Source organism: Grammomys surdaster, unplaced genomic scaffold (assembly GCF_004785775.1).
Source record: "Grammomys surdaster isolate TR1022 unplaced genomic scaffold, NIH_TR_1.0 209, whole genome shotgun sequence".
In the NCBI taxonomy this organism is placed as follows: Eukaryota; Metazoa; Chordata; class Mammalia; order Rodentia; family Muridae; genus Grammomys; species Grammomys surdaster.
The window spans coordinates 1,071,918-1,090,541 of record NW_021604654.1 but is presented as its reverse complement, the minus strand read 5'-3'; the positions used below and the strand labels follow the sequence as shown (position 1 = coordinate 1,090,541).

General features: G+C 53.6%; 2 protein-coding genes across 3 annotated transcripts in view; both read left to right on the top strand.

Moving 5' to 3' along the window:
• The first annotated feature begins 7,188 nt into the window (after positions 1 to 7,188).
• Scamp4 (secretory carrier membrane protein 4) overlaps positions 7,189 to 18,624 on the top strand; it is a 13,238-nt gene continuing 1,802 nt past the window's right edge. Inside the window, exons 1-6 of one of the 2 annotated variants that reach the window (XM_028771737.1) lie at positions 7,189 to 7,264; positions 13,210 to 13,257; positions 13,755 to 13,883; positions 14,051 to 14,207; positions 15,478 to 15,579; positions 18,115 to 18,232. In XM_028771737.1, the coding sequence (XP_028627570.1) occupies positions 13,251 to 13,257; positions 13,755 to 13,883; positions 14,051 to 14,207; positions 15,478 to 15,579; positions 18,115 to 18,232 (513 nt within the window). In that variant the 5' untranslated portion in view covers positions 7,189 to 7,264; positions 13,210 to 13,250. Of the gene's footprint in view, positions 7,265 to 13,209; positions 13,258 to 13,296; positions 13,413 to 13,754; positions 13,884 to 14,050; positions 14,208 to 15,477; positions 15,580 to 18,114; positions 18,233 to 18,624 lie in introns of those variants that run through there. The other variant, XM_028771738.1, reaches the window with a different exon arrangement.
• On the top strand, positions 7,201 to 12,093 carry Adat3 (adenosine deaminase tRNA specific 3). Its single transcript, XM_028771736.1, has 2 exons — positions 7,201 to 7,264; positions 10,741 to 12,093. Exon 2 carries the CDS (start codon positions 10,757 to 10,759, stop codon positions 11,804 to 11,806), a length of 1,050 nt encoding a protein of 349 aa, XP_028627569.1. The 5' UTR covers positions 7,201 to 7,264; positions 10,741 to 10,756; the 3' UTR covers positions 11,807 to 12,093.

The window sequence follows — 18,624 nt, the reverse complement described above, 5'->3', positions numbered from 1 at the left end:
TCTCCATGTCCCTCTGTCTCCATGTTCCTGTCTGTCTCCATGTCCCTTAGTCTCCTTGTCCTCTGCTGTCCCCATTGCTGCTCTGCAGAGATAAACTGCTACTACAAACCCAGAATCTTCCTGGGCTCCTAGCTTTGCCTCCTCTCCCCAAGGCTTCCTGCTGCACCCCTAGGCTTGCCTAGAAGCTGTTTGGAGCTGCTGTTGGGTTGGCCCCAGATCCAAAGGTCATTAAAGCAGACACTTCCTTTTCCCAGTGACTTCTCTCTCTATGTAGACATGACTGGCCCTCAAACCCACAGAGACCCACCCGCCTCTGCCTACCTGAAGCTGGGATTAAAGACACACCCTTGAGCCTGTGATGGGGGTCTCCTTACTGAGCTCTTCCTTTCAAATCTGTAAATTCCTGGGGGCCCGCTCTAACTCAGGGCTGGGAGGAGCCAGGGCTTGCTAAGCCAGAAAGCTAAGCTCTGCCTGGATGAAATCCTCAGAGAGTGAAGGAAATGGGAGGGGGTGTTCGGGGGTGCGAATGACCAGGGACACTAGCCCACAGTTGGTGGAATTCGACTCATCTCCCCTCTGACTCCATGTCCCTCTGTCTCCGTGAAGCATGTGTCCTGCTCTTTTTTCACAATGCTGCCCACCTACCCTGGGACATTTTGTAAAAGGAAATTCCACTGTTGTAGCCAGACATAGCTATATACACCTGAAGTGTTGGTGCTCTGAAAGAGACAGAGGCATCCACAAGGTCAAGGCCAGCACAGAGATTATCAGAAATACAAACACCAGGGCTCTGAGATGGTGCGGCAGGCAAAGGCCTGCCTGCGCTGCCTGCGATGCCTGCGCTGCCTGCACGCCAAGCCTCAGCACCTGAGTTCAATGCCCAGGAGTCACACAGTGGAAAGAGACCAAGATCCTGTGAGCTCCATACCCACAAACCCACACCTGAACCCTGACATAAAGTACATAAACAAAATTGGAAAGGCTCACCACTGCTGAGCGGTACGGGCATTACTGCTTTTGATTTTTCACACTCAATATATTTTTAATATTTATTTATTTATTTTACTTTATATATGTGAATATACTGTAGCTGTCTTCAGACACACCAGAAGAGAGCATTGGATCCCATTACAGATGGTTGTGAGCCATCATGTGGTTGCTAGGAATTGAACTCAGAACCTCTGGACAAGGGGTCAGTGCTCTTAACTGCTGAGCCATCTCTCCAGCCCCAAACCCTACTTTTCATAATGGTTCTTAAATCCTTCAACCTCGCTTTTAGTCCACTACCACCAGAAGTAGAGGGAAAGAAAGGTTATCAGGATGCAGGGAAGTGAACCCGTTTAGAAATAGCTCCTTGGGGAGATTTCAGTTTTCAGTGTTCTCAGTCCAGTCCACTAGCAAACACCAAACCGGAATCAGCTGTGGCACAACCCAGCAGAAACAGCCAGGCCTTCATCAAATCTGCACGAGTCAGCAGGAGCAACCAGGACCAGCAGAGACACCAGAAGAAGTTCTCTGTCATGACCGCTGTCACTGTCCTTTGAGTCCTATTTATACTCCCTCCAAACATCACCTGTTCTCCCACACGTGCCTCAGCAAAACGCTTCCTGAGTCTGTCTTAGGAAAACTCCACTCGAGTCTATACTAGCTGACACCACTGCCAATCTTCCTGAATCCACAGAAGAGGAAAGAAGCTGCCAGAACACCACCAGAAGTTTTTTGGTGTGTTTCTTTCTATGAAGTCACAACAAATGATGACCACTAAGGAATGGCAGGGTATACTAATACCGTCCAGTGTCATCCACTGTCATTGGGTCCTTCCTAACATCATGTGTCCCTTCACGTGTCTGCCTCAGCGAAACTCTGACACAGCTGACTTGGAAACCATGGCAGGCGCCTCTAATCCAAGCACTTGGGAACTCAGGAGGCAGAGGCAGATGAATCTTCGGGTTCCAGGCTAGCCTGAGCTACAGAGTAAGTTCCAGAACAGCCAGGGTTACACAGAGAGACCCTGTCTCATAAAAGCAAATTAAACCAAAGGGACAAGAAAAAAGAAAACGAGAAAAACAAAAAAAACAAGCCAAGGGGGAGAGATGCTCAGTAGTTAGGGCAATGACTGCTTTTCAGATGCCTGGGTTCAGTGCCCAACACACATTGAGCACAGCACCTGAAACTGTAGCTTTGGGCATCGTCTGTGGGGCCTGCACACACATGGTGCATACATATACATGCAGACATACTCATATACGTAATATAAAATGTTTTTCTTAAAAAAGAAAGGAAAATCCATAATGAATAACTAAAAGCTGCAGAGACAAAAGATGGGTTGGGACAGATCCAGAATTGTGAGCTGAGACTGTCTTGGTCATCTCAGATGTCCCAGTGCTTGTCAAGCTTCAGGGTCAGCAGTCAAATTGTAGAGAGATTTGTCTTGTTCTGAAGTTTAAGCAAGAGCACCCCATACTTTCTCTCTCTCTGTCTCTCTCTCTCTGTCTCTCTCTCTGTCTCTGTCTCTCTTTCTCCTTCTTTCTTTTGAGATAAGCACTTAGTTTAGGCAACTCTCAAATGAGCTGTGTAGCCCAGGATAGCCTCCAATGCCTGATCTTACTTCTCGCCTTCACCTCCTGAGTGCTGGGCGACAGGTCTGCCATGCCCGGTTTACGTGGCACTGGGGATGGAACCCAGGGCTTCCTGCATGCCAGGCAAGGTCCCTTGCTTGCTCACTGTGTTCTGATCCCTTTTCATCCTTCCTTTGTTTGTTTGTTTTTGTTTTTTTTTTTTTTTGAGACAGAGTCCGTGTAGCCCTGGCTGTCCTGGAATTTGATCTGTAGACCAGGCTAGCCTCCAACTCCCCTTTGTTTGGTTCTCACTACTTAACTCAGGTTTGTAGTTTTTAAAACAAAACCCCAAACCTTTGATTTACCAGTGAAGACTCAGGAGCCAGATGCTGAGGTGAAAGCCTGCTAGCTCAGAGAGGCAGAGAAAGCACCCAGCAGACCTTCCTCCTCCACTGAAGTCCCAGAGGGAAAAAGCTCCTTCTCCTCCACGAGGTCTCACCTCTTTCCCGGGTTTTCCAATGTTGACTCCCTGTCAGCTGACTGCTTGCTCCACCTCTTGACCCATCTTCTCTTTCCCTAGTTGTTATTTAAGGAAGCCCCTGGGTTACATGAGTGCTAGGACTGAGCCACACCACAGGAAGAAACAGTGCTTCTAGTTCACAGTCTCTGGATTCACACTGGGATCAAATATTCTGCAATATATCCTGGAGCGTCTCAATTTAGTGTTCCTCTTGCCTTGGCCTCCTCAGTGCGGGATCACAGGCATAAAGCCACCACCCCGTGGTTTTTTCCCCAAATTACAAAGCAGGTTCTGGAGGCTGTGCCTTGAAACCAGCTGCGTTTTGAGAGTTCACAGCTGGATGAGCCCAGATCATGATGATTTCATGGCCAGGAGTGGGATGGTTCCTGTAGCGTGGAGAGGCAAGGCAGGAAGTGGGAAATTCGTCTTCTTCTTCTTCTTCTTCTTCTTCTTCTTCTTCTTCTTCTTTAAGATTTATTTATTTATTTCATGTATGTGAGCACACTGTAACTGTCTTCAGACACACCAGAAGAGGGCATCAGATCCCATTCCAGATGGTTTAAGCCAACATGTGGTTGCTGAGAATTGAACTCAGGACCTCTGGAAGAGCAGCCAGTGCTCTTAACCACTGAGCCATCTCTCCAGCCCTGGGAAATTCTTAAAATAGCACCATCAAGCTGCATAGAGGTGTTGTGCAGGTCGCTGATGGCCTGCAAAGGCAGCCCAGGAGGACCCAGGGTCAGTCCTTTTTTTTTTTTTTTTTTTTTTTGCTTTGTTTTTTTGAGACAGGGTTTCTCTGTGTAGCCCTGGCTGTCCTGGAACTCACTCTGTAGACCAGGCTGGCCTCGAACTCAGAAATCTGCCTGCCTCTGCCTCCTAAGTGCTGGGATTAAAGGCGTGCACCAACACTGCCCAGCCCGCAGGGTCAGTCCTACTCTCATACCCAGTCCAGGAAGTCTATGTATGCCCCTCTGTCTTTTGGTGATCAAACCAAAGGTCTCTTACAAAGCAGGCAAGCAATCACACTGAGCCAGGACCCCAGCCTCTCACTGGGAGGTTCTAGTCAAGGCTCCACACATGATCACATACACATACACACACATTCATACACACACACACACACACACACACACACACCCTTACTGAGGAATTCTAGATGGGGCTCCAGGAGTACAGACTGCAGTCAGCTCAATAGGTGGGAGAGGAGAGTGTTCCTCCAGGCAGCTAAGCTAGTCTCTGTCTTTTCTAGGCATTTCTGTTAGTCTAATGTTGTCCCTCAGCAGTTAAGACTTATATAAGCTTAAGGAGGGATGAGCCTAATGAATCTGCTCAGTTTCAGGGACTTCCTGAACTACTAAATTGTCTTCTAAATGTCACAGCTTCATTGCAAGATCAACTGTTTCATATGCCCTGAGAACATCATTTGCCCTTTTACTCCCTGAAACTTAACAAGGTGTTGTTGGTGGTGTTTGTTTCCTTATTTATTTATTTATTTATTTATTTTAACGAGACAGGCCGGGCGGTGGTGGCACACGCCTTTAATCCCAGCACTTAGGAGGCAGAGGCAGGTGGATTTCTGAGTTCGAGGCCAGCCTGGTCTACAGAGTGAGTTCCAGGACAGCCAGAACTACACAGAGAAACCCTGTCTCGAAAAACCATAAAAGAAAAAAAACAAAAACAAAAAAAAACAAAGAAAAAACAGGTTCTCCCTCTGAATCCCTAGGTGTCCTCAAACTCCCTTTGAAGATCAGGGTGGAATTGAACTCACAGAGATGTGCCTGCCTCTACCTTCTGAGTGCTAAGATTAGAGGCGTGCACTCCCGTGTCCAGTTTACCCACGGTAAGTTTTAATGAGAAGAGAAACTGCTATATGACTCAGGGGCTGCAGACGCGGCTCAAAGAGGAGCCGCTGCTGAGAATCTCCCAGTGAGGGGACCGGGCACTGCTCAACGGTGAAGGCTTGTACAGCATCCTTTAAAGATAACTTATTTTTATTTTATGTGCATTGATGTTTTGCCCTCACGTTTGTCTGTGTGATGGGGTTGGGTCCCCTGGAAGTGCAGTGTAGTTACCTCGAAGGTACAAGTTGACCTGGGATGCTGGGAGTTGAACCTGGGTCCTCTGGAAGAACAGGCTGTCGTTTATACCACTGAGCCATCTCTCTAGTTCCCTTGCATAGCATCTCTTAGAAAACTTGTCTGTTAGCCGGGCGGTGGTGGCGCACGCCTTTAATCCCAGCACTTGGGAGGCAGAGGCAGGTGGATCTCTGAGTTCGAGAGTTCGAGGCCAGCCTGGTCTATAGAGTGAGTTCCAGGACAGCCAGGGCTACACAGAGAAACCCTGTCTCAAAAAAGAAAAGAAAACGTGTCTGTTTTCATTTTATGCATGAACGTTTGTCTGCATGTCTCTCTGCCTCTGTAACACAAGGCAGCCCTGCACCCATCAGGGCCAGCAGAGGCCTTCGATGCTTTGGAGCTGGAGTTACAGACGGTTGTAAGCCACCATGTGGGTGCAGGGAATCAAACCGGGGTCTTCTGGGATAGCAGTCAGGGTTCCCCATTGGCAAGCCATCTGTCCAACCCTGGTAGAGCTTTTTTTTTTAAAAAATACATTTATTTGATGTACATTGTGCCTTGCCTGCATGTATGTATGTGCCTCTGCCCACAGAAGTCTTGAAAGGGCATAGGATTTCCTGGAATTGGCGTTAAGGATGGTTGTGAGCCACCACGTGGTTGCTGGGATCTGAACCTTCATTCTCTGGAAGAGCAGCCAGTGCTCTCAGCCACAGAGCCATCTATCTCTACAGCCTCTGGCACAGCGTTTAGTTTCTCTGGACCTGGGCTTAGCTAAAAAATATTAAAAGAAATAGCATCGGTTTCCTGGTAGCTCTGTTTTGTTGTGATGACTCAGAACTCTTGGTTTTCCTTCTGAGACCCTTGGTTCACATGGCTTCCTGGAAGCCAGACACAGCACCTAAGGGTTCTAGCTCTGTAATGCTGGTCACATCCCCACAAATCTCCACATATCTGTCTTGCAAGCGGCTATAAATCAGTCCCATGGGACCTACTGTACTCTGATAGCTGGTTACAAGACACTCCTTATTCCAGAAAGGTTGTATGTAACAGGCAGGCCTGGAAGACTGCATCCAGGCGGACCCTGGAGACTGGCCAACACTGGCCTCTCCGGCGCCATTTTCTACCTTCTTGGCTGGTCAGCTCAGCCAGGCAGTCTGCAGTTTATGTCCTTGTTGCTGAGCCACAGAGGAAGAAGAGCCCTGGGAGACCCCGGGACTCTGGCCTAGGAATGACTTGTTAGGCAAACAAGGCTGCTACACAGTGAGACTCTATTTAAAACAATTAGTAACTTACTAAAAAGTATTAATGTTAGGCCACTTCTCCCGTCTCTATTACTTATTTCTTCATTTATTTTCTTTCATCTTTTGTTTTTCAAGACAGAATCTCATGTAGTCCTGGCTGTTCTGGAACTCACAGAGGTCTGCCTGCCTCTGCCTCCCAAGTGATGGGATTAAAGGCCTTGGCCCCAAGCACCTTGAACTTCTGATCTCTTGTGTCCACCGTCAGAGCGCTGGCATAATCAGCTGTACTATGGATGGAATCCAGGGTCTCCTGGGTACTAGGCAAATACTCCACCAACTGTGCTACAGCCTCAGCCACAATCTTATTTTTTACTCAGGAGTTCACATATTTGTTTCACCCATTGAACAGGTGAGGAAAATGAGGGCCTGATGGACCTCAAACTTCAGACTACAGTCACTTTCCAAGCAGAAGTGACTGGTCAGCAGCAACACGGGACTTCACGCAAGTATGATGGCAGATGTTCTTTGAGTAACTACAGATGGCTACAGTCTCCTTCTGCTTCAAGTCTTCTGTCTGCTGATGTCTCAAAGTGTCACGCAGGGGCCGAGTTCAGTACCATACCTAGATCTCAAACCAGTTACACAGTAGTCTACCCATTGCAGCACGCAGAAGAAAAGCCCCCAGACTCGGCAAGAGCCGGTGAAGCAGCCACGCGCAAGGCCTTAGGGGAAATGAAGTCGAGGCTCCAGCGTCCTATCGTGCAGGCCCCGCCCACGGAACTACTCTCCCGTCGTGCCCCGCGGCGGCAGGCGTGGCGGCCCGGTTGCTAGGACTTGGGTAAGCGTGGAGTTCGCGCGGGCGTCCCTCAGGTGAGCAGCTGCCGTACGGTTTCGAGTTCCGCCGTTCCGGATCCGTCACGGGGTACCGGGGATGGCGACGAGGCAAGGGCAGTAAACAGGGAAAGAAAGCTTTGTCGGGGCAGACCGCGTACGCTGAGTTCTGCGCGCGTCCCGGAGGCGGCGGGGGTGCGCGTGCGCTAGCACTCAACGCTAGTACGCGTGCGCACAGGGCTTTGAGCCCACCGCGCCCTACGCCGTCGGTTTGCGGCGCACGCGTGTACCCTACTCTGATTCCGGAAACCCCGTGATTTCCAGCTGCTTCCGGTTGTATGTTCCGGGTCATCACAGTCCCCTGCCTCAGGGTTGTCTATTCACCATCTTTACAGCAGGTGTGCAGTTTCCCTTTAAGCTCTGGTACCCTATGGGAATTCCTGGGGCATCTTTGGTGGTACCAGGGATCGAATCCTGAACTTTGGTTCTATTAGACTGGCCCTGTGCTACTGATCCACGTTCCCTCCGTTCAGAAGTCGATTCCAGGAGCTTTGCTTATATTTGTACCCAGCCCCTCAATGGGGTATTTTTTTTCTGGTTTTTCGAGACAAGGTTTCTCTGTGTAGCCCAGGCCGTCCTGGAACTCACTCTGTAGACCAGGCTGGCCTCGAACTCAGAAATCCTCCTGTCTCTGCCTCCCAAGTGCTGGGATTAAAGGCGTGCGCCACCACTGCCCGGCTCAGTGGGGTATTCTATTGAGTATTCCAGGCAGTGCCTCTACCCCTGCGCCACACCCCATCCCTTCATTGGGTGATTTGGGCAAGAGCCTTACCGTTGACTTAAGCTTCTGCTCCTCACTGTAGAATATAGGTAGGCTCTCCCCTGCTGAGCTCTGCCAGAGCCCTCTTTGATTTGTATTTTGGAACGTTTTGCTGTATGCCTCAACCTGGCCCAGAACAACTCTCTGATGGCTTATTGAATGCCTGGTATTTCAGGCCTGTGCTTCCAGACCTGATGCAGTGGTGCTCTTTCCTGTCCGTTGTAGCCAGTCCAGCCATGGTCCCATTCTTTTGGACTCTGCACCCAAGGCCCATTGTTTGCCTGCAGAGGGGATGAGATTCCTCAGGGGTGGCTTCCTAAGCCTGTGGGAGTGTCTGGCAGACTGCAGGACACTCTGGCACAAGGAGCCCCTTTCACACCTGTTCCATGTTGATGTACAGTGGGCACCTGTCACCTAAAACAAGGGAGTCATTCACACTGGTGTCCACTTCAGTCCCAACACGAGCGGGTGGTGACTAGAGGATGTAGCTGGCTTGGTGTACACGGTGAGCTGCACGTCAGCCTGGGCTAAACAGGGAGACTTTGTCTCTAAACAAAACAGGAAAACAAGCATACAGAATGGGCCTCTAGCAGTGACTGCGAAGGTCCCCTGTGGCACCAGCATTGGCCACCATCCTGTACCTCATAGACTCCTCCCCAGAGGTCCATAAGCCCTGGCTGTGTGTCCCTTGTAGTCTCGAGGGGACAAATAAGGCTGTGTCTTCTGCCCAGGAGACAGTGGTGCTTTGTGGCCCAGGCAGGCGCTGTGCGTTGTAAGCGTGGTGTGTGCCCTGGGGAGGCCAGATGTCCTCGTGCCCCTCATGGGGCCTGTGCAGGGGCAGCCATGGTGACACCAGGCTCGCAGACACACTTGCTGCTGTTCTCTCTTCCTAGTCGTAGGGCTCCTGGTGGCACCTGTGGTTCTCTAGTTAGCCCATAGAGCCATTCGTGACCTGGGCAGCCAGGGTGAGCTGTGAAAGCTAACAGAATGTACCTGAATCCATCGCATAGGTGGTGGGGGAGGGTGTGGGGTATGATGGTGGGCAATGCAGCCCAGCCCTCAGGCAGCCCTGCAGGTCACCTCATGGGCACTTTTTTTTTCTCCCCAAGTTCCTTCTCATTTCTTTGTTTGGTGCTCTGTATTTACCTAAGGGTTGGAGCAGGGCAGGCAGACCCCCACCACTCAGCTGACCTCATCCCCTCCTGGATGGATTCTAGGCACTGCTCTGAGGATTGCTTGGCCTTATGGTCAGTAGGTTGTGGTTAGTTGTCAAGGCAAGGTGTGGCAAGGAGCAGGCTGTCAGCCAAGCTAATGATTTAAAGCCCAAGGATGGCGAGACGGTTCAGTAGCAGAGAACCGGATGTCAGTGGTCTGTGTGACGCCGCTGTGTGCTGCTGTCCTCCTCAGATTTGCCGTCTTGCCCTGTCTAGCTCTTACTGAGCACTGAGCAGCATCTGAGGCCTGAGAGGGCCCCCTCCCACAGCCTCACTTTCACTGGTATCTTGGGAAGCCCAGCTTTTTTTCCTGAGTGTAACGGTGGTGATGGTGTTGGCTGTCACCTCAGGCTTTATTGGGGTGCTTGCACAGCAGGCCATGAGCATTGGTGCCATGGATAGCCAGGTTCCCAGGCTAGCCCACTGAAGCAGGAAGTGGGTTGACTTGGACAGGCCATATAACTAAACACAGGTCCGTCCACTGTGGAAGCAGGTCCTGGACACATGCCTTTCTTGGCAGGGTCTGCAGTTTAGGCCTGCCACCCACCTTTTTCTGGGGATACAGAGGGTTGAGATGGGGTCTTGCTCTGTAGCTCTGACTGGCTGGCCTCCAGCTTACAGCCGTATTCCTGTCTGTGCCCCACAAGGTCTGACAGGTGTATGCTGCCAGGTAGACCACCATGGATACGTACCACAGACCACCTGGGGTCAGGTACACTGTCAGTCTAACTATGCTTTTGGAGGTTGGTCCTGAACCCCATTCACACACACACACACATACATATACATATTCACTGCATCTCTGAATGCTCCGGGGCCAGAGCCAGGATCTGCATGTGCTACGGCCACATCCTTTGCACCCACTGGACGGCTCTGTGAGGCTGTTCTTCCCTGGGCTGGACTAGACAGGTCCACTCCCCATATTGCAGGCAGAACTGGGTTCCTTCTGACTATAGGCCTGAAGTCTGGAAGCCAGCCAAGCCTGTCAGCAGGTACTCAATTGTTTTTGTTTTTTGGGGTTTTTTGGTTGTTTTTGTTTTTTGTTTTGTTTTGTTTTGTTGGCTAGACACAAGGTTTTATGTAGCCCTTCATAGGGCTGGCTTCAAAATCACCATGTGTTCCTGACCCTCTGGCCTTACACCTCCTGGGATAACAGGGTGCCACTGGGCCTGGTTTACTCAGGGCAGGGTCTGGGAGCCAGGGCTCTGTGCATGCTGCTGGGGTGGGTCTGGATTTCATAGTAATGAATACCTGTCTCCACACTGTCCTCAACACGGCGTCTGGTGGGTGCACGTGGACTCGTCAGAGGCCCGAACAGCCCGGCACGATTATTCCTTATGCCACTGGGGAGTAAGCCAACTCTACCTGGCGCTCTGGACTCCTCATTCCTGGGCCTGGCGGGACCCACAGCATCCGAGGACAGACCCCCGCCCCACTGAAGCTGACGGATGATGCTCCAGTCCCATCTCTGTCTCCCACAGTCGAGCCCGGTTGAGGATGGAGCCCACCTCAGGCTTTGCAGAGCAACCTGGGCCTGAGAAGGCCGAACGTGAGGAGCAAGAGCCGGTGCAATGGCAAGTCCTCCCTGTCCTGTCGGAGCAGCAGTCGGGGGCCGTGGAGCTGGTACTGGCCTATGCTGCACCTGTCCTGGACAAGCGCCAGACGTCCCGCCTCCTCCGGGAGGTGTCTGCTGTCTATCCACTTCCTGCCCAGCCCCACCTCAAGCGGGTGCGCCCCAGCCGCAGTGCAGGCGGTGCGCACTCTTCGGATCTGCTGCTTTGCCTGGCAGGGCCTTCTGCAGTCCCGCGCTCGCTGGCCGAGCTCCTCCCCAGGCCGGCCGTGGACCCACGCGGCCTGGGCACACCTTTCCTGGTGCCTGTGCCTGCTCGGCCGCCTCTCACTCGGAGCCAGTTTGAGGAAGCGCGGGCCCACTGGCCCACATCCTTCCATGAAGACAAGCAGGTGACCAGCGCGCTGGCCGGGCAACTCTTCTCTGCACAGGCACGAGCCACCATGCAGACCCACATGGAACGGGCGGTACGTGCGGCCCAGAGGGCAGCGGCGCAGGGGCTGCGGGCAGTGGGCGCTGTCGTGGTGGATCCAGCCTCGGACCACGTGTTGGCCACAGGGCATGACTGCAGCAGCGCAGCCAGCCCCCTGCTGCATGCCGTCATGGTGTGCATCGACCTGGTGGCCCAGGGACAGGGCCGTGGCTCCTGTGACCTCAGACGCCACCCGGCTTGCTCCTTCACGCAGGCCACTGCCACTCAGGGCGCCCGCGCCGGTAGCGTGCGCAAACTGGACGAGGATGGCCTGCCCTATGTGTGCACCGGCTATGACCTGTACGTCACCCGAGAGCCCTGTGTCATGTGCGCCATGGCCCTCGTCCACGCCCGTATCCAACGTGTCTTCTATGGGGCACCCTCACCGGATGGCGCCTTGGGCTCGCGCTTCCGTGTCCACGCTCGGCCAGACCTCAACCACCGCTTCCAGGTGTTCCGCGGCATCCTCGAGGACCAGTGCCGCCAGCTGGACCCTGACCCGTAGGCCTGGTGACCTGCTTCTCGACATTCTCTGCTCCTGGCCAGCCTGCATCCCCTGCTGTTCCATGGCCTTGGGCCTGGGGGCCACCCTCCGTGTCTGAGGACACTGACCACCTGTGCCAGACTGTGGGCCTCTCAGTTTTGAGACTGCAGCTTCTTCTCTGCTGGCTGTGACGACCGTGGGGCTCAGCTGTGCTCACAAGCCCAGTGGCTGTCTTACAGTCCCCATGGTCCTCCAGGCTCGGGGCAGGGAGCAGCCATCGAGTGTGAAAATAAAGCACCTCAAACTAAGTTCCCGTTTGCACTCAGGTGCCAGGCTGGGTTCGCCATCCACCTCAGGCTGTGGCTTGTGAAGGAGAACGGGCAGCCTTGCTGAGTGTGGCAGGCTCCGTGTGCCTCCAGGGGCAGAAACAGCCCAGCAGGCACCCTTCCCTGTCCCTGGATTCTTAAAGGTGTCACGTGTGTCTAGATGCCATTGGGCTGTGCTCTGTTCACCCACAGACTGTTGGTGGCCACGCTGTGCACCTCTTCATGAGGGAGGGGAGGGTGGGAGCTCCAGAAGGCTCAGTCTAAGTGGAGTGGAGTGCTTGTCCTCTGAGCAGTATGCTGGAGCATCTGGAGATGAACAAGGTTGGCTGTGCACCTTCTGGCCTCAGGCAGGAAAGGCAAGGCCTGGGCTGGGTGGACAAAGAAACGTCCTACCTAGAGCAGAGGTGGGGCTTGGGTTCTGTCTGCATCTCCATAGTCCTTCCATCCTTCCTCCTCGAAGGGTAGCCAGGGCCCTTCCTGGGAGACATGCTTCTGTGGCGTCCTCCAGTGACCAGGAGGCAGGGTGGGGCAGGAGGAGGCTTTCAGGCAGGCCTCGGAGCAGCCTGACCTGAGATGGTGGGACTGTAGTGCCAGTGACACCTGGTTGAGCAGGGCCTGAACTGGGAGACCAGGGTGTCCCTGCCACATTCTCATCTGAAACCCGTGGGGCTGCACCTGGCCACGTCTTGAAGGGGGCGCTTAGGAGCTCAGCTACTTTGAAAAGGAATCGCTAGGTGCCCCTGGGCTGCCCCGTCCCGACCAGAGCCCGTGCCGAGTCCCATGCCCAAGTGGATGCCTGTCATGTGGCGACTCAATAGCTTGGGAGTACTGAGCGGTGTGTCAGCAGGCACTCAGAGCCACCTGTGGGGCCACCAAGACCAGTACACCTTGGCTCCAAGGCTGTGGGTGGGATCAGCTGGTGGCTTGACACATCTGTCCTCTCCCTGGGGCGCTCTGAGAAGTAACATGAGGTGGCCCGATACCCGCTGAGCCAGCGGCCAGGCCGGCCAGCCTCTGCGGCAGAGCCTGCAGATGGGCTGCGCTAGGGTCCTCCTGGTCCCCGTGGCCACCAAGGCCCTAACACTAGTCTTCTTTCAGGTGGCCCCGTCTGCCTGGGTGCCAGGTCAGCTGATACAGACATGGCAGGTGAGTTTTTCCTGCTCCCCAGGTAGTGTCCACCAGGTAGTGTCCGCCATTCCCACTGAGACTCTGAGCTGGTTGTAGAGTGACCTGGCCTCCCAGCTTCTGCCCTGTGACACCTTGAGTGCCACAGTGGGGCATCGTCAGCGTCCAGCCTGCAGGTGAGGGAGGATGAGGCTAGACATCCTAGAGGACTCTGCCCGCTACTCTAGGGGCTGTGGAGGGGCCTCCCGCTGTCTACCTCTTCCTGCCCCCCTTGCTAGCCCAACAACTCCTGGACACTGGGTGCTGACCCCGGGCCCTTTATACTGACTGTGGCCACTCTCTGGTGGCTTCCTTCCTTCTACTCCCCAAACCACGTGCCGTGCTGGTGTGTGACTGGCTCCAGCCCAGAGGGCATGACTGACCCTGCAGGGCCTGTGTGCTGTATGCCTCACGTGCGGGGAGGGTGCTCCAGCAGACGTCTGGCTGTGGCAGGCAACCTGGGGGTCTCCTTCCTGTAGGAAAGGAGAACAACTTCCCCCCACTGCCTCGCTTCTTGCCGCTGAAGCCCTGCTTCTACCAAGACTTCTCCGATGAGATCCCCGTGGAGCACCAGGTGCTGGTGAAGAGGATCTACCGGCTGTGGATGTGTGAGCCTCTCTGGGAGGGCAGCCCAACTTAGAGAGTGCAGTGTCCCCACCGAGTGCAGCAGCATTGTGGTCCATGGGACGTGCGAGGGTCCTTAGTGGGGAAGGGCCCCGGGCCCAGCCTAGTACCCTGGTGACTCACCTCCTGTCTTCCATCTGTCCCCTTCCAGTTTACTGTGCCACTCTGGGTGTAAACCTGGTGGCCTGCCTGGCCTGGTGGATTGCTGGTGGAGCGGGTGCCAATTTTGGCCTGGCCTTGCTCTGGCTGGTTACCTTCACTCCCTGCAGTTACATGTGCTGGTTCCGGCCTGCCTACAAGGCCTTCCGGTAAGCCTGGTCCAGGGACCCTCAGGCCACAGGATTTTTGAACCAATCTGTGGGGTGAGCAGGCTTATGAGCTGTAGACCATGGAGGCTGTGCCTTTGGATTCCCGGGAGCCTGGGACCTGCCCATCCAGGACAGGCTTTGGCCCAGTTGGGAACAGTAGCTGTCCTCCATATCTCCAGTGCGGATGGCTGTTTATGTCAGGGTCAGCAATCTGTGGCCACAGGCTGCAGCCAGCTGCTGTCTTGGGGTTGCTGGGAAGAGCCCAGGGTGTGAGGTACTAGGCAAGCAGCTTGTGAGCCCTGGGCCTGGGCCCTCCCTTGGTGCTTTGATGTGGAGTGTCACTGTGGAGGTATGGCCACAGTTCCCCTCCCTGCTGCAGCCTCTTGACTGCAGGCCTGCACATGGAGACACTCAAGTGTGCATGTGCCATGACACAGCTGTAGCAGTCTCAGGACAGTTCTGTCTCCAGCAGGTAAGTTGTGGGGATCAGAGTCAGGCCATCAGCCTTGGCAGCAGGCACCTCTGCCTTATTTTAAGTTTTAATAATGGCTTTAGTGAGCCTGTATCGTGCACTGTGGTTTCTGACTACTGAGAGCCTCAGTGTTGGAGCGCAATGGTTTAGCCTTTGTGCTTGCTTCTAGAAGATTCTATTACCCCAAAAAGAAACTAGCCTCCACAAACACACTTCCTATCTCTGGATTTGCCTGTTCTAGACACTTCCTACTGTGAAGCCACACTCTTGTGTGGCCTTCTGTTTCTCTGAGCACAAGGTCTCTAGACTGTGGCATTTGCCAGAGCCTTGCTCCTGGACCCTCCTAGTACTCCAGCCTGTAGACAGACTCTGCCGTGTCTGCCATCTGCCCATGGGCACATGCCTTCAGCTGGCTCATCTGAGTGTGGTGCTAGCTCATAAATGGTGCCTGAGGTACAGTTGAGAGTTGAGGCCCAGAGGGCTCCTCAGTCAGACAGATGCCTGCTCAGCCAAGTCACCATAGCAGGAGCAAGGGGGTCCCAGAGCAGAGGCCCACCTTCTAAACAGAAGCGGCCTGCTGGATAGCCCTTCGCCCTCATGGTGACAGGGCATTAGCCACTCTGTATGACCCTGAGGCTCCAGCTCCCCGTGGCGTCCCAGGGGCAGTGGCACGCCAGGCTCGGAGGGCCTTAGTCATTTCAGTCCATCAAAGACAAGGGAGCCTTGACACTCAGTCCTCCCTCTGGGTCCCACTCCCTCAGGGAGTGTGAGTGACCCTGCATTCTCTGTCACTCACAGAGCCGACAGTTCCTTTAACTTCATGGCATTCTTCTTCATCTTCGGAGCTCAGTTTGTGCTGACCGTCATTCAGGCCATCGGCTTCTCGGGCTGGGGCGCGTGGTAAGCAGACAGACGGGTGTGTGTCTCCTGTATGCCTGTGTGTGAGAGCCTCGGCCAGCATGGGTACAGGGCATGCCCCACAGAGGGTACCCTCCAGACACATTAGGAGAGTGTGAAAAGAGAAAAGCCTGTGCCATGGGCCACCAGCAGGGGGTGCTTCTCAGTTGCTCCCAGGCCTATCTAGATTCCCCACCTCCCTGCCCCCCCCCCTTTTTTTTTTCTGAGGATCTCACTATGTAGCCTTGGCTGGCCTGGAACTTACAGAGGTTTGTCTGCCTGGCTCCTGTGTGCTGGAATGAAGACATGTGCTACTGTGTCTGGGCATTCATTTCTTCTATGTGTCCTAGTCAAAGTCCATGTAAAGTGCCCAGCTGTCCTTTTTTTTTTTTTTTGGTTTTTCGAGACAGGGTTTCTCTGTATAGCCCTGGCTGTCCTGGAACTCACTCTGTAGACCAGGCTGGCCTCGAACTCAGAATTCCGCCTGCCTCTGCCTCCCGAGTGCTGGGATTAAAGGCGTGCGCCACCACCGCCCGGCTCCTTACCCTTTTTATGAACCAAACTCTCCCACCCCAGCAGCCAGAGTCTGTGACCCTTGAATGGACTGTCACCCCGTCACCCAGCCATGCCACCAGTGCCTGAGTCAGATCGGCAGGTGACATTCTCAGGATAGGCTACCAAGGGGGTACTGAGGGCAGAGCCCTGCCCAGCTCCCTCCTGTGGCCGCCCAGCAGCCTTAACCCGCCCTCCCCACCCCAGGCCAGGGAACAGTGGGTATCAGGACACTGGGATTGCCATCTTTGTGAACACACGTGACCGATCATTCTATGTGCCTGTGACCAAGCACGTGCCTTTAATCCAGTACTCAGGAAGGTAAAAGAGGTGGATTTTTGTGAGTTTGAGACCAGCCTGGTCTCCATAAGGCATGAGTTCAGGGCCTGGGCTGTAGCTCAGCAGGTACAACACTGGCCTAATGTGCAGGAGGCCCTGGGTTCCTGGGTTTAGTTCACTGGACCACATAAACTACACATGGTGGCACACTTGTCATCCCAGAACCCAGAAGGGTCATGAGTTCAAGGCCAGGGGAATAGCTCTGGCATCTGCAAAGCACTTGTATAAGGTGCTTAGTTCAGTCCAGAGCACTGCAGGCGTTCATGGTCACCCTGTGTCTCAAAAGGAACAGACACGGTTAGGAGAAGGTGGCCATGGTGGCCTCATGCCTCTAGTTCCAGGACTGCTGCAAATTCAAAGCAAACCTGGGTGAGGTCCTGACTCAGCCTGAGCCCTGTCGCAGTTAAGAAAGCCCTTCAGGACAGTGTCAGAGAGTGACAGAGAGCCAGGAGGAGACCTGGGCTTGGGGGCCTACACCCGAAAGAAAGGAGGAAGTACCATCAGCAGCAGCAGCAGCAGCAGCAGCAGCAGCGCCAGGCATAGTGCCCTGCCAGCACTTGAGCTGCCGTGTGCAGGAGCAAGACAGAGTCAGGAAGCAGCAGCTCTAGTAAGTGAGGACTCTGGAGGCACACAGTCTGAGCTTGTGTCTCATGGGCTGTGACAGTGTGTGACTCCAGTGTTGGTGGGAGGGAGACAGCCAGCCAGTCCCGCTAAACCCAGACTCAGTGTCAGAACAGTATGGTGGAAGGTAGAGAGGGCTCAGCAGATAAAAGGACTGCCCAGCTCCCTTCCCAGTAAGTTTATAAAATAAGCAACAGAGGGAGAGACTCCAGTTTCTGACACACAGACACAGGTACACACGTGCCAGGCACCAGAAACAAGCCTAGGAAAACTGCCTCCAGCCACAATCCTAGCCCTCGTGCAGAAGCCCAAACCAAACAGATGAGACAGAAATGGATCCTTCATGACACCACAGGAGCTGGATGGGTAGGGTTAGGTAATAGTCATAAGCCAGGCAGCACGAGACAGAGGCAGGTGGATCTTGTGAGTTCTAGGACAGCTAGGGCCACACAGAGAAACCCTGTCCCAAAAAAACAAAAGGAAAAAAAATCACGTGTTTTGATTAATTTTTGAGACAGGGTTTCACATAGCCTAGGCTGGTCCCAAATTGTATACATCTACAAGGATGACCTTGAGCTCTTTCTCGATCCTCCTGTGTCCACCTCCTGAGTACCTGAATGACAGGTATGTCCCACCAAGCCGCACTGATTTAAGTCTCAAGGTTTAGTTCACTTCAAGTCAGTGTGGAGAATGAAAGATGCTGTGCTGATACGTAGGAGGCCTTGCGGCTTGACATCGTGTTGTTTCCTGTTTGCAGTGTGTCCTAGGAACTGAAACCTGCCAAATGGTTATGTTTTTTGTAACTATCATTTTGGGTTGGCCAATCACTTTCTTGTCATTAACAGAGCCTGGCTCCTTCAAAGTTTTTTTTTTTTTTTCCTCAGTAATATGTTGGGGCTCTGTACATATACGAAGGAGAATATGCCTTGTTTACCAATTCCTTGTTGTCAGAACTCTGCATATGGAGGACAGGGCCTTCAGTGTGCTGAGCCCGTTCCACTCCCTGTGTCCCCTCTCTCTCTGCAGTGGTTGGCTGGCAGCCGTTGGATTCTTTGGGACCAGTGTGGGGGCTGCTGTGGTCATGCTGGTCCCCGCTATCATGTTCTCTTTGTCCGCTGTCATGATGGCTGTCGCTATCGTGAAGGTGAGTCCTAAAACTTTCTTTTCCCTCACCATTCTGTGTGTCTCAGTCATGCAGAATACCCCATGTCTTCAGCTGCAGGCTGTGGCAGGGAGACTCATTTCCTGGGAATTCACAGGGTCCTCTGCTTAGGTGTCCGCACCTCAGATCCCAGAGGAGGGCAAAGAGTGTCACTGACACCAACGGTTTAAGCGCAGGAGCCTTCCCTGTGGGGAGTACAGGGAACTCCCCAAGGCCAGCCAGATTCACCAGACACTGCTGACCGGCAGCAGTGCCACCCGGACATGCACACGGCTCCAAAAGTGGCCCAGGTCTGCTGCGGACAGCTCTGTAGGAGCAGAGACGCCTGCAAGGAACAAGAGAAACCTTTGGTTTTTTGTTTTTTGAAGATTTAT